The sequence below is a fragment of the Glycine max genome, chromosome 5, assembly GCF_000004515.6.
Source record: "Glycine max cultivar Williams 82 chromosome 5, Glycine_max_v4.0, whole genome shotgun sequence".
Classification (NCBI taxonomy): Eukaryota; Viridiplantae; Streptophyta; class Magnoliopsida; order Fabales; family Fabaceae; genus Glycine; species Glycine max.
This window is the reverse complement of record NC_038241.2, coordinates 41,821,810-41,839,936: the sequence shown is the minus strand read 5'-3', so window position 1 is coordinate 41,839,936 and position 18,127 is coordinate 41,821,810. Positions and strand designations below refer to the sequence as shown.

The window sequence follows — 18,127 nt, the reverse complement described above, 5'->3', positions numbered from 1 at the left end:
AATCCTGCCAAAAAGTCCGCGTAACTTGCCTTTTACTTCACCATGTAAATTTATGTAGTAATCAATTTATTATTTTATCAATTCCTTTTCCTATGTATCATAATATAGATAAACATATACAAATTTGAGAAAATAGTATATGTATCGATATTATATTAGGTTTTTGCACCATAATGCAATCTTATTGACTTGTTTGATAAGTTGTTAATTTTTTTTATAATATTTATTTTGAAAGTCATCAATTATGATTTCTGATAAATTGATAGTGTAAAAAATTAAGTTAAAACCCGTTTATTTTCCTTAAGTTAAAAGTGTAAATAAAAGTTTAAATAATGATGAATATTATTTTATTTGATAATTTTTTTTACTCTATTCAACAACCAATTTAAATTTTGATTTATTTTAACGAGAACAAATATTTTTTTAAATAATAATTAGATCTCTTAATTTCTTAATCATATTTATATTAATTTTACTCTTTAAGTTTTTAAAATTCTAATTGATACAATTAAATCTAAAAACATGAATATTTTAAATAAAGCTTTTTTTTTCTCTTCATATTATCATACTTATTAGGAAAAAATGTGTTATAAGTAAAAAGTGAAGTGGCTTGCTAGAGTGGCATTAATTATGATGAAAATAGAAATTTAAGGACCACATACATGAAGAACACGATAATAAAGACAATAAAATACATATGGCCACGAAAATATGCTCCAATCCAAACTTGTATAAAAAATTAAAATGGCACAAAAGTGCACATATATTATTATTACGCTTCATTTGTAAATGACTAAATGGCAATGAGCTCAATTCATACCTTGTACGCTTTTTCTTTCCGTTTGTGTTTCCCAAATTCATCTCCACAATTTAAGCCTCTGAATGCCATTCCACTAAGAAGAACAAAACACTACAACAACAACAACAACAACGTTAAATTTCCCCGAGAAAGAACAAGGACCAGAGCAACCCTTGATGATGTTGAAACAGACCAACTTTCCTCAATCCCACTTGTTGAAAATGAGAAAGCCAAAAAGGTATCATCTTATCCTTTGGGGTTCCCATTAATGCTTCAAGCTTTGGTTTTTTGTTTGATTTCTTAGATAGTGTTGAAAAGTCTTACTTAATGCGTGTTTGGATTCACATGTTTGTTTTCGCTTTGAAAAATTGATTCCAAACGCATACTTAGATGCTAAATTTTGAATCTTTAGTGCACCCTTTCTAATTTTATGTTACGTGGTCCATTTTGCAATGCGGGTTTGTTTGTGTTGGTTTTAATTTAATTTCAGTATTTGCTTAGGATGTAGAGGAAAGTGTGAAAGTGTTAAAAGATGCAGCTAAGACAAGAAAGGTAGCAGCAGAGGAGATTCTTTCTGCATTGTCTATCATTGAGAAAGCAAAAGTTGATCCTTCTGCCTTTTTTGAAACCCTTGGTGGAAAGGAATCCCCTGGGAGGACCTGGATGCTAATTTTTACTGCTGAGGTTAACATCTATTTTGGCAGTTCTTCTTTTGGCTATATTTCTGTTTCTTGTTTGTTTATGGTTGTTGGTTGTTTATCTACACAACAATTTCTGCTTTTGCTGATTTTAGAAACAACTAAAAGGTGGTCGATATTTTCCTCTCACAGCTGTTCAGAGGTTTGATGCTGCTGTAAGTCTCTTTCCCATGGTTCTATCTATATTTCATTCCTGATCCATACGTATCCAGTGTTTGTAGTTAAAATATTAAGTTACCTTTTGTGTTATGAGGATTGTTAGCAATACACTCTCTATTATACTATTTCTAATATTTTTTATTATTAGTTAAAATTTATTGAAAACTACAAAATTACGACTAAGGTTCATTAAATAAGGTGTTAGATCCACACAAGTTTGTAATTTTCAATAAATTTTGGCCAATAATAAGAATTGTATTTAAGAGTGTGTTATAAAACGTGTTGTTAGCATTTCTCACGTGTTATTGAGTTTTGAACTGAAGTTGTTTCTAGCTGGAAAAGCAAGGGAGATCATGACACAAGAAACGTTTGATGGGTGTTAAGAAAATGTGCCAAAGAATAAAGGTTGTTTTGATGGCCTTGTTCCCATTTTCCAACACTTTCTAGAACTTAATTCTAAGTCATGTGATTTGGCTTTTCTTACGCAGTTGGTTGACAAGCTGCTTCTTTAGCCATTATTGTATTGTTCTGTCGTCCATTAACTTATTCCCTTACCAACATTCAGTGTTCATTGCTGACTTTTAAATTTATTAGTTTGTATCTGATATTCTGATGTCAAGTATGTTTCTATTATCTTTCCAAGTTTTTAAATATATTATGATGTCAATCATTACACCATTTTGTTTCTTAGCTCATAAAATTCACATACAAGTCACCTGGGGTGAAAACATTCTTTTTTATTTTTTCTCAGCAAATTTAGTTGTATATATATAAGTACGAGTGGTACTAAAATTACAAGATGAGTTTAGGTAGTCAGCTGGTTCCGATAGTCAGACTTATTTCAGTTTGATAGGAACCAAGCTAATCACCTTATATATTGCTACACTATCCATCAGCTGGTATCCGCTCCTAGTTACAAAAGCCTACTATTAGATTACTAGACAAGTGGTTAAAATGCATAATAAAATCTTTCTCCATTGCTTTGAGCCATGTCCAGACTAGGAACAGTGTATCGTCCATCAACTTGCTTACATTGAATGTTTCATTCAAAAAAATGACCCTGTTCCTTTGCTGCCAAATCGTCCAAGTTAGAGCTACCCACCAGCACTTCCATCTGTTGTATATTATCCCTCCATTCATCCCATTTTCATGCTGCAAAAAATGTTGCCTCGGATTTATAGGGAATGCACCCGAGGTGTTGATCCAAGATAAGGATTCCCACCATAAAGGTTGTGTTTTGATACAGTTGAAGAATAAGTGGGATGCATCCTCCTCCTTATTTCTACAAAAAGGGCACACTAAATCATTTACCTCTACATGTCTCCTTCGCAAGTTGGACTTAGTTGGCAACCGATCTCTAATTAGCCTCCAAGCAAAGATTGATGCTTTAGCTGGGATCCTTAGCTTCCATAGGTCCTCAAATGCTCCATCCAGGTTCTCCTCTGCTATTTCTCCCTGCAGCAAATTATATGCATTCTTTGTGGAGTAATGGCCATTGGGGTCTGGTTTCCACAGCCAGCTGTCTGCTGTATGTTGCTGAATTGCTATCTGTGATATCTCCCCCAGAAATCCGATAGCCGAATCAACTTCATTATCAAATAAGGGTCTTCTCCATGTAAGGTTCCATTCCCAGGCTATTTCTGTGTAGCTATCCAACTGCTGAATGAGTTTTTGTTGCTGACATGAGATTTGATACAGCCTGAGGTATTTCGTCATTAATGCTTCACCATCACCAGTGTGACACCCTCAACCCCTCACATATATACTAATGAGGAATAAAAAATTCAAATATTAATTAAAAGTATTTTTAAAACATTTTTTTTTAAACAAGTCTTTCAAAGGGGAAAAAGGCTCACATTCATTTTCTTCTGTATCATATTCAAACTTGTCCAAATAAATAATAAAGTATTCTCGACTCAAACAAGGTCGTCTAAGCTTCATACAATTAATATAAGACCTATATCCTAATGTCACATCCTATCAGAGCGTTGTGTTCTCGTGTCCTCTAGCATGAGGTTCTTCATAGTCATCCACCTATTCATTTGCTCCCCTGAACACAAGTTCCAGATCATCACAGGATCCAAACACAACAACATACAGGGAGTGAGTTATCACATTCCTAGCTAATAGAGAAACAAGACAATTAAATATACATAGTATATAAATGAGATACCACTTGCTTAAACATAGCTCACGTAACTTCACCACTCCCTCATTCAAAATTCACTTTTCAATCATTAATCACATTACACAAGAATCCCACACTCCGATCAAGATATAATAACACATCAATTTCATAATAAACAATTAGCAAGCATATGCAACAGTTATGCTAAGACTCAATCCTATATGCAATGTGGTACCATGTCAGTGAAAAATCACCCTGGGGCGCTTAGGAGTACATAACAAGACACACCACACAATGGGTTTGTCAGGTCACTCTCACTAAGTAAGATCATAGGGAGACCAGTCAGGGTCACGATGTTTTGCGAGAATGCTCCAACCATATGGGATCAGCATAGGCTTAAAGGAGCACTCAAACCCGGTGACCCCCAAGGCCTACACTCCGAAGAGTCCGTCAGGACCTCTCCCTCCTGATTCAGGTCCAACCCCTAAAATCATTTTAGCACACAGACACTGCTAGTGAATTATACAATATCCACGATCTCACACTCGTGTCTTAAGCACGTACAACATATTGCGCTACAATTTAACACTGGTTCCTAAATAGGAACCTACACTTTCTCTTTAACACTGGCTCCTAAATAGGAAACCTACACTTTCTCTTTAACACTGTGCATTTACACTTTTCTCAAGATAACACTGGTCAGGTTATTGTACAATTCACAGCTTACAACACAAATAATGTCACATCAAGAGTTAATCACACACTTATTCACAACCAAAACTCATTCACAATTTCACATCTCATAATGTCACAATCCACCATCACATGTTTTCACATATCTCACAATTCAACACCTGTTCTACTTTACACTTTTACTCAATCTCAATAACAATATTATAATTTCAAGGCAACATATCATTCCACAATTCATCACAACCAGTCCAGCACTCCTCCCAAAATCTAATCTTATCTCCACACCCCACCCTCCATGCCGTTCCATTTTGAAGGACATTATTCAGCTGTTGTTCATGGGTCATCGCCATTAGGTCCTGTCACCACAGTGATTAATTGCTGCCTCTTTTTCCTTCAGCCAGTGATCCTCTCTAACTCTCGCTCCATTTCTCTCTCCTCCTTTCCTTCTTGTCCTGACCCTTACCCACCCACTCTCACTCTCTCTCTCTTGCTCTCTCTCTCTCTCTCTCTACCTCTCTCTCGCTCCATTTTTTTTTGGGCGTCCTTTGTAGTGGAGCCAATTCCCGTCCTCTATCTCAATTTTGGACCTAATTCAATATTTTCTTTTAAACTCAATTTATGTAAGAGAAGAGAGAGAACTGCTAACTTTGCATTACACATGTTAAAATACTAGTTATACATACAGAAAATATTAGGGTGTTATAAATAGTTTTAGGCTATTTCATCTTAATAGCTAATTGATTGCATACCCTACTTTTATCATCTTCAATCTATGGTTGTGAAGATTTTGGCTAATTTTTAGTTGAAAGCTATTAGCTAAAAAGTTGGAAGTTTTTGAACTTACTTCTTAATTAAAAGTGTTTGGTGAAATCAACTATTGAACTAGTTTATAAATATAAAATAAGTTAAAAGTACATACTTATATGATTTTTTATTTATATACTTTTTGTAGACAAAAAATACATTTTCAGGTAATCATAATTTTAATTTTTGAACTCATTACTGTTTGTTTAAAGATCAAATATTCAATTAAAAAATAACATAAAGTGTAAATAGGGTAAAGAATAAAATAGATAATGTAATTCAATGGAGGTTTATAAAATTATAAGATCAATACTGTCTGAAAAAATGCTAGAAAATAGTGAGATAAGCTTGGTTATCAAACATCTCTATTTCGGTCAAACTAATTTATAAGCTTGCTAGCTGAAATAACTTGTCAAACATAATCTTTGGTGAAAAACTGAAAATGAACTTTTGCTCTGTTTCTTCTTAGCCACTTAAATAAAGTCAGGGAAATCAGACCTCAGATATTATCTGAGGACCCTGTGCATATCCACTTCATTCAGGAAAGACTATTGTGAATGTGCAGAGTTAATGGCCTCTCTAAAATTGTTTTTTGATTGTCTTCTTTGGCATTCTCATGCAGGCAAAGCTGTATTCCAGTTGTTTGTTTCATTAGTTGTAAATGTTCCATATGCTAAATCAATGTCTTTGAATAAAAACTTGGCGCTTTTGTCTAAGTTAGAATATTAAGTTATGCTTATGAATTATTAGGCAAAGAGGATCGAAAATGGAATATATCTTGGACCCATTGGACAGTTAACATTTGAAGGCAGACTTTCATGGAAAAAGAGAATACTGGCTTTTGTTTTTGAGAACATTCGAATAAAAGTTGGACCTTTGCAACCTCTAGAGATCAGTCTAGGAAAAAAGGAAGACAAAGAACCGAGTACCAAGGATCCTTTCTTCATCTGGTTTTATGTTGATGAGGAAATAGCTGTTGCTCGAGGCAGGAGTGGAGGAACTGCATTTTGGTGTCGGTGTCGTCGTGCCAATAACTGATTGTTTTTAACTTTCTTTCCTTCTCTACTTCTGAGTTTTGATGGAAAGATACATGTATATATGTAAACATTTAAGTTCAGTTGGTGGTAAACATATTTGTACTTGTTTATTGTATAGTTACTTGTTTGCATAAATTCCAGGAACTAAAATATGTAATTAGTTTGTGTTTCACGATAATCCTACTGTCGTGGAGGTCATCCCGACTTTTCCTATTTTATCATAGTCGTGAAACCCTTTCTTGTTAAAGAAGACAGTAGCATGGATGATTGGATTTATTCTTTCTGATGCATAGGGTCTTTATGTATATAAAAAAAAATGTGTTTCGGCTATCGAGCAAAGAAACGAGGAGTAAAAGAGTTTGTAATTCATCATCAATTTTCATTTATACTTTTGTCAATTGATTTATAATTTCCTTGAAGGTGCTTAAGTGCTTGATTATGTTCTGATCATCCGAGTATCCAATTTCACCAATATTTTTTACGAGATGGGCTTTGTTCCTAGGAGTCTTTTGAATCAAGTTTTGCTCATAATCCATACATCTTGGTACAAGTCGATGCATGTTTGAACAAACTTTGATCAACATTTTATAATTTTGCAATTCAGAAGCTCCCAATCTTCGCCAATATTTTTCATTAGGCTTGTTTTGATATGTGGTTGACTCATGTAATATAGATTACCTTCAATCATCGGCTTCTAATAGGAGTAACTATTTGCAGTTAGCTTAAACATATCGTCCTCATGAGTAATAGTTCTTTTCATATTGAGTTACACCTAAAAACTCTCTTAACTAGGTGAGATTTGATAACACTGTTGAGAGTAAAAAATAACACCATATTTTTTTTTATGCGAAAAACCATCTTAATGCAAGCAAGTAAAAAACCACGAAATCTAGTCTAAAAAAATATCTTCAATCTGAAGGAAAGATTATAAGATTTCTCTCTCTATAAAGAGGATTGCTCAAAGAATCTCCTTAATATCTCGATACTAATGCTTCAGCACTTGTTTATGTACTTCACCAATTAAGGAGAGGAATTCTAACAAATATCGATTATTGGAAATTTTTTATGCAACTTTTATTAATTAATGATGTGAGCAAAGGTAAATTCACACAATAATAATAATGTTTATTGAAAAGTATATTAAAATAAAACAATGTATTGATAAAAATTTTTGTCCGACCAAATTAACAAATATGCACAGACAGGCCGAAAAGAAAAACAGAAAAAAAAAATGGAAAGGGGGTTGATGGCATGAAACCTGGTAGAGCTAAAACCTACCTTTTATCGTTGAAATACCATATGTCTTATATACGACTTAGAAATTTTATTGACTTTTACAGAAACAACTAATGATGACACAACATTTACACAATTCTTGAATTCATAAATCTTCCCAAATGGTATAGGTAGCTGCAGTGGCTTGGCTTAGGTGTGTTGTAGACAAGAACAACCTTTCACTTGGACATGAATGCAAGACTACTTCCTTGGCATAATTAATTAATAATAGAATGGAGGTGCTAATTACTACTTTCCAAGATTGATATCTGGATTTCTCATGGTTTTGAGCCACATGTCAGCAACTATTCGCGATGAAATGCTCCACAACTGGTCTTGTTGTCCCTTTGCCAATGATTGCTTCCCTTTCTTGTTCCCTGCCTTTCCCAAACCATATGCAACCAACCATTGCATTGCAGTAAGTCTCTGCTTCCCACTGTCCCATGCATTCTTCTTTATGGCACTTGTCAACTTGAAACCCCCCACATGCATGCTTGTTACCTTGAACCTTTTCTCCTCCTCCTTCCCTTTTGTGTCAGCACTTGTTGCATGAATCAGCACCATCACAGGTCCTCCAACTGCTTCATAGCGTCTCAATGGATCTCTCAATTGGACAACCAACACGAGTGTCACTTTTTCTGGTTCCCCATCAGAACCTGCAACAGTTTTAGCATAGCTGTGGTCTCTGATCCATTCCTCAAGTGGAATAACTGAAGCCAAAAGATCCTTCCCACCCTCTCCTTTCTTTGCAGAAATATCAAATGGGGCTTCTAATTCCTCAGCCATGTCAGCTTGAATTTTCAATGCTTCGACTGTCATGGACTCAACCTTCTGCATGGCAAACGCCAGAAGCTTCTCTGCTGTGAGTGGCTCCTCTTCAACATTCCAAAGTCCTGTTGTTATTCTCTCTCTCCTTCCTGAACTCATGGCACTTCCCATGCTTTTCAAGTAAGAAACTATTCTAGCAGCACTGGAACTGGCTCCTTCCTTGTTCCTACCTTGTATGATTGCATTAGCAATGCCTTCAAAAGCAACCTGTTCTGCAGTTTTGCCTATCATTTCATCTATGGGCATTAAGGACAAAACCTTGGAGCTGAGTTCATCAAATCCAATGCCAGCCAATTTCTGAAACAACTCGAACCCTGTCAAGGATTGGTGTGATGCCAACACAAAAGGCCTTGACATCTGCATAGCTAGCTTTGGAGCATCTTTTCTAGCCACAGCAATATCCAAAGGGTTCATGGAAGCCAAGTAGCCTCCATCCCTTGTTTGAATTACACAACCCAAGCCCTTTCCAAGGTCAGGAAGATACACTTTGGAATCTCCATCTTCAGAAGAAGCATCTTCGTGTCCTTCAAGCTTTAGAGGTGGAATTTCAGGTTGATTGAACAAGTAATCACTGTTGTCTTGATCCTCAAGCATCTGAAGAAACTCCCTAGTCACAGTTTCTTCATCTGCATCTAGCCTCTGTGGTTCTGTCTCTTCCTCTACATTCGTAAACTTATCATCTTCTCCCATCATAGACTCGAGAGCTTTTATCTGCTGAGCAATTGAATCAAGCTCTGACAATCTAGTAAGGTGCACATGATCAAGCACTACTTCCTTGACAACCTCACTTGAAGTTGATTCCTCCTGGACAGGTTCCTCAGCTTCCTCTCCTCCATCTTCTTCCTTCTCTTGAACCTCAACCCCTTTATCCACAACCTCGAAATCCGGAAGATCAAAATCCTCCACCTGTTCCTTACTACGTTCATCAACTTTCTGTGTAGAGGAAGAGGAATCCTGAGCCGGATTTGGATCATCAAGGTTCAAATCATCCATTCCTTGAATATCCTCTCCTATTCCTGATTGTGAAGGAGTCCATGCATCATTTCTACTTGTCATTCTAGGACTAGACATGCTGAATGATGTCTTGGATTGTTTACGAGCAAAAGAAGAAGAGAAACTACTAAGCTTGCCAGAGCTGGACTTTGAATTCTCCACTTGATTATTATATATATCAACTCCTCCATCTTTCTCCATGATCTGGAAACCCAGTTTGAGAACAAGTTCTCCTCCTTTTGCCTTTCCAGACAGGCCAAAGCTTGTGTCCCATTGCCTCACCCGCGTGCCTTGTTGGTTTTTCTCAATGGATTCTCTTATTAGCTCAGTCAAATCCACGGAGCTTCTTCCAAAATCAAGCTCCTTAGCATCAACAGCAAAAAGGTATATCCAAAAGGGGCGTGGCTCAAACTTGATCTGCTTTGCAGTGCCTTGGTTGGAGGTATGATAAACATGACACCTGATGAAAAGGGTCTCTTCAAAATCTGCAGCTCCTTGTGAAACCCTTGATGGCATTGTCTTAACCGCACCATCCTTTGTTTCCTTCTTTCTAACGCAAACGGATAGTCTAAGTCCATTCATGGAAGAAGGAAGGCCTTGAGCTGCGACCACTTCAACAGAAAACAAACAGCTTAGTTTCTGCATTCCAATGTGAGACAAAGCCCGAATAGGCTTCCACTTCCAAATCCCTTTCCTGTCACTGTCACCTGAAGAAATTGTTGATGTGCCATCAAGCTTTTTGGTTTCTGCCTTGGCAGTGGCATCATCATTCTTTGGTCTAGATCGCCACGGGGACATGGACATGCGCCGCCGAGCTTTGTTGCTGCTTCCATCATCATCTTTGGCATCTTCAATAGGTGGAGCCGAAGTTCGTGGCAACACAAGGGAAGCTGTTCTTCTGGTTGTGGTGGAGGTGTGTTGTTTGTAAAGGGATTCGCTCAAAGCCTCCAGTTCTTCAAGGAGTTGTGCATTGGGGTTGCTCTTGGCATCTGCCATTACTAGTGAGTGAAGAAGGTGGTACTACAATGAATTGTGATGATGATGTTTAAGAAGATAAGATGCCAACATGGTTGGAAGTTGGAAGGAGTTGCAGGATGATGATGACGGCTAGTTCTTTCTGAACCAAGAAAATAAGATGAATTGCATTTGTGGAGGATAGAGGATGAACGGTGGCGTTGCATTGTGGCTTAATGAGTAAGACAATTTTGACAATGGATATCTATTAGGCAAAATGGTCCCAACGAATTTAATGTTACTTTGTCCTCATTGTTTGCAAGTGTTAGGCTGGGTATTGAGAAAGTGAAACTTTCCTACCCCCAATTTTGTTGGGAAGTAAAGAAAATCTGCTCAATAAAAAAAATGCAGTATGCATGTAAGAGACATGGCAGCAGAAAGAAAAAAGGTTCTTTCAACTATTTAGAAAAAAAAAAAAACTAAATGAATTTATTGAAAGGCGTGATCCCTTGGGACTTGGGAGGACCTCAATTCTTGCTTTTCTAGCCTTGTTTCTTGCTGGCTATCATCTTTTCGTTTCTTTTAGGATGAACTCAATGCTTACTGGTTGTTACTTCTTAGCTATCTTCTCATATTACTTTTGTTTTTGACCATGGTTCTTTTTCTTAGCTATCTTCACATAATTGATAATTTATGCTTGTTGTACTTTAGTGCTGAATCCTAGCTAGAATCAATTATAATGTCCGATTTGCATGTCTCTTTCAGCTGTCATATAGTTTGGAAGCTGCTGCCATGCAAGCTGTTCCTGCTTCCTAACTGTATTTCATTCCTTAATAATTAAAATCCTTAGTTCTACGGAAAAAGATTAAGAATACCCTTCATATCTTTGGAGAAAATTTTAAACTATCTATTTAATTTTTGAACGAAAGGTTAGCTAAAAGCAAGATGAAGATGGTAAAGAATTAGGTGTTTTTGTTGGCCTTTTATTCCTACTTCCAAACATTTCCCATGGAAATCACTTTTTCTTTCATAGTCATAGTCTTATGAGTATCAACACTGTTCTATCTTCCCATCAAATACTGATCTGAACTCAGGGAACTAAATTTCTTTCATTCTTTATCTTCATAAGTAGGCATCATCAGTTGACTGATGTAGTCTTAAGCGTATCATTTGTCATAATGTTGTGAGGAAATAATCACGAGACATCTCATTAAAATAGATTAATCAGAAAAACAGTTTAATTATTGTGAATTTTGAAAATATATGTTCTCACATTTTTTTTTATGTATAAAAAAATCACTCCTAACTTATTTTTATTTTAACCTTAAATAATTTACCATATATACTCAATTGTTTTTTTATCTTTTACTTACCTTTAATCATTTTCATATAGTATATTTCTTAGAAAAAAAATCCAAAAGTACTGTCAAAAACAAAAAAAACATTCAATTTTAATTGTAAAAAAAAAATATTCCTTATTTTAATTAACTTCAGTATGCCATGATAAAAGTTATTAAGTTGATAAAATAGAGGGAATAAGGCACTTGTACAGTATTAGATATTCTTGTGGGAGGGAATGCCAGATGTCTAGTCAGAAGGATTAAGTAACTTCTCCAAATTAACTTTTATTTATACATACAAAATTTTCATTTGTATTTAGAAAATTTCTCTTTCTCTAACCCATTACATATATGGACATGGGCCACTTTGTCTCCAGAGTTTTCACGATCAACGGTAAGCAAACAAAACAATATAATTGTGGAGAATAGAATTCTCAAATTAATTAAAGCTCATTGTAGATAATGGTGATTAAACAACAAATATCAAGCTCATTCCCAAATCAATTAATTAAACAATATAATCATATGATTTAATACTAAGACGAGCTCATTCTTCAACGGCTTATTAGCTTTATGACGCTCTCTCACGCTCCCTTGTTCGCTTTTACTTTCATTTCAGGTTTCACCCACAGCTGCTGTTTTCACTTCTTCAACCCTCATTTCTGGTTAAATCAGTGCACTCTACCCGTTTCCTGATACAACCCTAATTTGATCCAAATGACCCACTTGTAAATTCTTTTTTTTTAAATAAATAAATTCAATTCTAATCACTTCACTCAATCTCAATATCTTGAACGAGAATGACAGACATGGATCATTCCAAAAAAGTGGCCGATAGATATCTAAAGCGTGAAGTCCTTGGTGAAGGTACTTATGGAGTTGTGTACAAAGCCATTGATACCCACGTAATTCCCCGAAACTTTCTTCTAATAATTATGCGAATTTGAGACTGTAAAATAGATTTTTTTCCTATTCTCTTTTCTGGGCTATGTGAATTGGTTCTTTACTTTCAGTTGGTGCAAAGAAAATTGCTGAATCAGAGTAAATACATATTCATGCAGGGCCTTGGCGTAATATAGAAAGGGAGGATGCATTTATTTGCTTTGGGTTCCTGAGTTTGATTTAGGGGTTTGTTTCAACAATTTTCTTTGGGGGTTTATTACTTTATCATCTTTGTTTTAAATAATTATTTAGGAAGAATCATATACTTTGTGTCATTGGGTATGAGGAAGTGGTACTTCTTACCTTTTGTTTAGTGATCTTAAGAAAGTACGGGGAGGAAAGCTTGAAGCTGCTTAATTAGTTTCAGTATAGGTTTCGTAAAGTCATGACTTGTAATTGCAACACATGCAGGAGATAGATATGCTTGCTTACATGTCTTGGTGAACTAGTCTTTTGTTCAATAATGAAAATGACAGTTCTATTATAATGTGGTATTCTTATAAAGATGAATTCATTGCATTGACAGACAGGGCAGACCGTTGCAATTAAGAAAATTCGGCTTGGCAAACGGAAAGAAGGGGTAAATTTTACAGCTCTTAGAGAAATTAAGCTGCTAAAAGAGCTCAAAGATCCAAACATTGTTGAATTGATTGATGCATTCCCACATAAAGGGAATTTGCATCTTGTGTTTGAATTCATGGAGACGGACCTTGAAGCTGTCATACGAGACCGAAATATTTTTCTTTCACCAGGTGATACAAAATCCTACCTTCAAATGACACTAAAAGGTCTTGCTTATTGCCACAAGAAATGGGTTTTGCATAGGTAGAGTATGATGTGGATTTGGTCATTACAAAGTTGTTACTTGATTTAAGTGCTGAACTCAAAAGTCTGCTTTCATATTTTCAGGGACATGAAGCCAAATAATTTATTGATAGGATCTAATGGACAGCTGAAACTTGCAGATTTTGGTTTAGCACGGATGTTTGGAAGCCCAGATAGAAGGTTCACTCACCAGGTTTGCTTCTTTATGTATAATGGCATGTGGGTACCATTGAATATGTGAGATTCACTATGTCAGTACTTTGAATTAGGGTCTTTAGCTTATTAGCTACTAGAAATCTTTATTATTATCCACCATGTATTGCTTGCAAAAAGGCCGAGCCTTGACAAAATGGTATGGTGGTTGGCTTGTGATTTGGTGGTCACAGGTTCTGGTTATGTAGACAGCCTCTTTGCCCACAGGATTAAGGGTTCATACATATATCTTATCTAAACCTCTCCACACCCAGTGATAGGAACTCATGCAATGGGATACCCTTTCTTATATTGCTTTCAAATTTAAGAACCAGGAGAAGATAATTGGAGATCCAAACATTGGAGCATTGAAGTGGGGGTATACTAAATTCTGGTGAATGTTTTCTAGGATTGTGACTCTCTATGATAACTGAATATTGTGGCAACATTTTTGGCATAAAACTTTTGGTGCACTCTTCCTGCATGTTTCATGATTTCATCTTATGTTGTGTATTTTGCACTTTCTATTGGTGGATTGAGTTTCTAGTTTCTACACACGACACTTGTGCTCAACTGCTTATTATATGTGAATAGGTTTTCGCTCGGTGGTATAGAGCTCCTGAGTTATTATTTGGTGCCAAGCAATATGGTCCTGGAGTTGATGTTTGGGCTGCAGGTTGTATATTTGCTGAACTTCTTCTTCGTCGACCTTTTTTGCAGGTAAAAAAGATTTACATGATTGATATTCTGAAGTAGATGGGCTCTGACATCAAGTGTGGTCCATTTATTGGGACATGTTATCCATTTAACTTTATCAACTAGTTGAAATTAATTTTTTGCAGTCTGAAAATCCTAAACCATTCTAAGTTGTTTTAACTGAGCTTGAATTAGCTCTGAAGCTGTAGGCTATGGTACTTGTATGCATGGATGACTGTTAATGGGCTTCCATTTATTCCCACTCTATATTTTGTGAATAGCTGGTTTTAATATACTTTCCAAGATTTAAAAGTAATTCATTGCATTGGCTGCCTTTCTTCATTTTTATTTTATACTTACATTATTAAGCTTGTTTCTTATGGTTTTTTCATCAGTTTGTTATTATCACTTGGTAGGGTACAAGTGACATTGATCAATTAGGAAAGATTTTTTCTGCATTTGGCATTCCAACAGCTCCTCAGTGGCCTGATATGGTATACCTGCCTGATTATGTGGAATACCAATATGTTCTTGCCCCCCCTCTGCGTTCCTTATTTCCGATGGCAACTGATGATGCTCTAGATCTGTTGTCAAAGATGTTTACATATGATCCAAAAACTAGAATTTCAGTGCACCAGGCACTAGAGCATAGGTACCTGCCTCCAGCATCCCATTAACACATCAATAAAAAAATTTCTCCATGATTAATCTCTCCTCTTCCACTTTAGGTACTTTTCTTCTGCTCCTCTGCCTTCAGATCCAGACAAGCTCCCTAGACCTGCTCCCAAGAGGGAATCTAGGGTTTCTGATTTCAATTCACAGGAGGGTCCTACTATATTATCACCTCCTAGGAAGTCTAGGAGAGTGATGCCAGGACGTGATGGGTTTGAAGGAAATTCTCTGCAAGCAGATAAGGTTGATGCCAGTTTTGGTGATTTCAGACAGACAACTGATGATAATACTGGCAAGAATGAATCAGCTCCAATGTCTGTAGATTTTTCTATCTTTGGATTAAAACCTCCAAATAGACCTACAATTAACAGGTACAATAGTATTGGCTGTCTAATCAATTCAAAGTGGCCTAATAGTTTGTAATTTTAACTGAGTGAAACATAAAATTATCCTACTAAGTTCATCGGTATTGTATTGGAAGAAAAATAAGCCAGGCTTATATATAACCATATTAAACTGATGTTGTTAGGATATTTTTCTAGTGAAGCTGCTGATTAGCAACTATGAAATTGTAATATGCTATAACACAATATGCTGTAATGTGCTAACATAATATGTTGTAATTCCCAAGTAGTGGAAGAATGTGCCAGTTGTTTGTTATCTTTTTTTAGTTTCTACGTATAAATAATGCTAATTAACTTTGATTCCTTCTTTTTGTTCTGCAGTGCTGACAGATCATATTTGAAAAGAAAATTAGATCTAGAATTTCAATAGCCAGAATGAATATTCTGTGGCCGACACATTCACACACAAACTTATGGAGGGTAAAATACATTTGAAGAAAAGTGGTGAATCCTCGAAGGCTTGTTAGTATGTCATTCTTTATCCCTGTTTCTCCGTGTGAAGCTACAACAAATATGTAACTGAAGAAGTCACTGAAGATTAGTTGTAGTTCAGATACCTAAAAGTAACTTATATAGAAAGAAAAAAAAAGTTATATCACACACTCACTCTGCTCCCCCTTGTACATTTTTGTTCTTTACGTTTTCAGAGACCAGTATACTTGAGTTCATGGAAAACATGGTGTGAGGGCATTTTCTCGAGCAGTTGCTGTATATGGCGCTTGAAAAAAAATAAACTTTGGGGGAACTTAATTTGAATACAAATTTGTTATTGAACACAAGAAATTTTTATATGCATGTGGAGTGTGTATTGTATGTACTTTATTGGGTACCTCAGATAAGTGAATTGGATTTTAATTGGTTGAATGATTTTTTTTTCTTTTTCTTTTGGTGTTTTTATATTTATTGTAGCTGTTGACATTAATGACTTAGTTGATTCAATAGTGACGATGAATCTTATGTAGGAGACTACTTGACAGCGCACAAAACTAGCACAAACATGGGTGCTGTATATGGCATATTCAGTTTCAATTATCTAATAAAAGGTAAAAGAATTAATATTTGAATACCTTACAGCAGCACTGAATCCGAAAGGGATCATCCAACCTAGACCAAATGTATTAAGGCTGGAAATTAAGATATAGGAGATAATATATTAATATTAATATATAATAAAAAAGCAAAGAATGTTCTTAGTTTGTGTGTTTGTATGTAGGTAGTTCAGACACAAACCATATTGAAAATACTGAAGTTTCTAATTTTGGGTTAGGAAGAAGACCAGACATGAGGACCATCAGTTTAAATGTCCACTCTTTCAAGTTGTTCAATGTTGATGACAAAAAAGAAAAAGAAAAAGAAATGCTGCATCAGAACTCTACAAAATCTAGTTAAGTGCATCATCACATCATTTTGCAAGGGAATTTACCAGTGCATAGCAGCTGAAGGAGCACCGAGTTTAAGGAAATCAAGAAGGTTGTGCAGGGCCATCTTGGAAAAACCTGTCCAAGAGTGTTTGCATGCAGAAGAGAACCTGACATACAGAGAAATCAAGATTGCATTTACCCAATAAGATATGGAATTGGCCAAGGCTGCTCCTCTGTTTGCAAGCCCCGACTTAAAAACCAAAAGCCAACAGAAAAGGACATGAAGCACAGCTGCAATTCCTGAAGTTAGCACCATTGGGAACACAATCTTTTGCGTTTGCAAGAACTTGAGAATGCACCGAAGAATACCGTAAGCAAATAAACTTGGGATCATGTCATTAAAGCAACAAGCATGGATCTCTGCATGTGTATGCCAAGCATATGGTACTGTCCTGCTCCATTTGATTGACCACAAAATGTGTCCAGTGCAGTAGCTAACCCCAACTGAAAATAATAATACTCAGACCAATTTAACACACTAACTAGTTTGCTTGATGCAAATAAATAAAAAGGTAATAAGTTGAAGCCGGTAACTGATGCGAAGGAAGAGGCCATGGAAGCACCGGAAAGAGGGAGGGTACCAAGATGGCCAACAAACATAATAGAGATGGCTTGAAGAATGTGTAGCAAAATTCCAACTGAGAAGAGAGGCACTGCTAACCATAGCCTCTTCACTTCTTCCACCACTTCCTCTCTCACAATTCTCATTTCTTCTTCAGATACATACACACTACACACTCTGCTGCCACCTTGTTTCGGTTTCACGTATGAATGTATTATCTGTGACTGTATATCTACGTGAACAGGGACGGACAGTTTACAGAATTTACGGTTGAAGGGTACACAAATATATATAAATGGGAACAAATGTCTCAGTTTTAAATATTAGACGTATACTGCGATTGGAAACGTTACTTCCAGTGGAAACGCTTCCCATTCCTCAAGTAAAGTTAAGTTTCAATCTTGTAAACAGAAAAATAAAAAACATACTTGCAAGATAACATTCCTCCAGAAGTGGCTAATTACATTGCTTATTATGGGTTAGTCATGTGCAAAGGCAAAATATGTCTTGCATTTATTAAAGTGAGCATAATGTTACATCTTATCATTAATTTTATTTATATTTAAATTAGTATCAATTTTTTTTATAAATATTAAATGGAAATTTAATTTTCACCAAGATTTTTAATATATTAATAGTATTCAGTATAATTTATTTAGTTAATTTATATAAGCTTATCATAATCAAATTGTACTACACAAGAAG

The 18,127-nt window shown here is 35.7% G+C and overlaps 3 protein-coding genes and 1 pseudogene across 6 annotated transcripts; 2 read left to right on the top strand and 2 right to left on the bottom strand.

The window, feature by feature from the left end:
• The first annotated feature begins 722 nt into the window (after positions 1–722).
• Positions 723–6,531, top strand: LOC100785302 (uncharacterized). The gene is made up of 4 exons (XM_003525156.5): positions 723–1,037; positions 1,301–1,483; positions 1,593–1,652; positions 6,032–6,531. The coding sequence occupies exons 1-4, from the start codon at positions 798–800 to the stop codon at positions 6,317–6,319; spliced, it is 771 nt and encodes a 256-aa protein (XP_003525204.1). The 5' UTR covers positions 723–797; the 3' UTR covers positions 6,320–6,531.
• Positions 6,532–7,602: 1,071 nt separating this feature from the next.
• Positions 7,603–10,786, bottom strand: LOC100785837 (protein PLASTID MOVEMENT IMPAIRED 1). The gene has a single exon (XM_003525157.5). It carries the CDS (start codon positions 10,408–10,410, stop codon positions 7,843–7,845), a length of 2,568 nt encoding a protein of 855 aa, XP_003525205.1. The 5' UTR covers positions 10,411–10,786; the 3' UTR covers positions 7,603–7,842.
• A 14-nt stretch (positions 10,787–10,800) lies between these two features.
• LOC100786357 (cyclin-dependent kinase D-3) lies at positions 10,801–16,195 on the top strand. 4 transcript variants are annotated; one of them, XM_041015762.1, is made up of 8 exons: positions 10,801–10,974; positions 12,328–12,613; positions 13,177–13,475; positions 13,560–13,668; positions 14,262–14,387; positions 14,780–15,015; positions 15,092–15,406; positions 15,761–16,195. In XM_041015762.1, the coding sequence occupies exons 2-8, from the start codon at positions 12,509–12,511 to the stop codon at positions 15,807–15,809; spliced, it is 1,239 nt and encodes a 412-aa protein (XP_040871696.1). In that variant the 5' UTR covers positions 10,801–10,974; positions 12,328–12,508; the 3' UTR covers positions 15,810–16,195. The 4 variants fall into 4 exon arrangements, with proteins under 4 accessions (XP_040871696.1, XP_006580411.1, XP_040871695.1 ...); XM_006580348.4 differs by lacking the exon at positions 15,761–16,195 and having other exon boundaries at positions 15,092–15,695; XM_003525158.5 differs by having other exon boundaries at positions 10,886–12,613.
• Positions 16,196–16,739: 544 nt separating this feature from the next.
• Positions 16,740–17,568, bottom strand: LOC113001644 (protein DETOXIFICATION 16-like; annotated as a pseudogene).
• Between the last annotated feature and the right edge of the window lie 559 nt (positions 17,569–18,127).

What these genes read in the sequence shown, in the direction of transcription:
- LOC100785302 (XM_003525156.5), top strand. Translation starts at nt 798, where the DNA reads ATGGCAATGAGCTCAATTCATACCTTGTACGCTTTTTCTTTCCGTTTG. An exon ending in TGCTAATTTTTACTGCTGAG is followed by an intron (nt 1,484 to 1,592) that starts GTTAACATCTAT and finishes TGCTGATTTTAG; the next exon opens with AAACAACTAAAAGGTGGTCG. An exon ending in TTCAGAGGTTTGATGCTGCT is followed by an intron (nt 1,653 to 6,031) that starts GTAAGTCTCTTT and finishes ATGAATTATTAG; the next exon opens with GCAAAGAGGATCGAAAATGG.
- LOC100785837 (XM_003525157.5), bottom strand. Translation starts at nt 10,410, where the DNA reads ATGGCAGATGCCAAGAGCAACCCCAATGCACAACTCCTTGAAGAACTG.
- LOC100786357 (XM_006580348.4), top strand. Translation starts at nt 12,509, where the DNA reads ATGACAGACATGGATCATTCCAAAAAAGTGGCCGATAGATATCTAAAG. An exon ending in ACAAAGCCATTGATACCCAC is followed by an intron (nt 12,614 to 13,176) that starts GTAATTCCCCGA and finishes TTGCATTGACAG; the next exon opens with ACAGGGCAGACCGTTGCAAT. An exon ending in CACCAGGCACTAGAGCATAG is followed by an intron (nt 15,016 to 15,091) that starts GTACCTGCCTCC and finishes CTTCCACTTTAG; the next exon opens with GTACTTTTCTTCTGCTCCTC.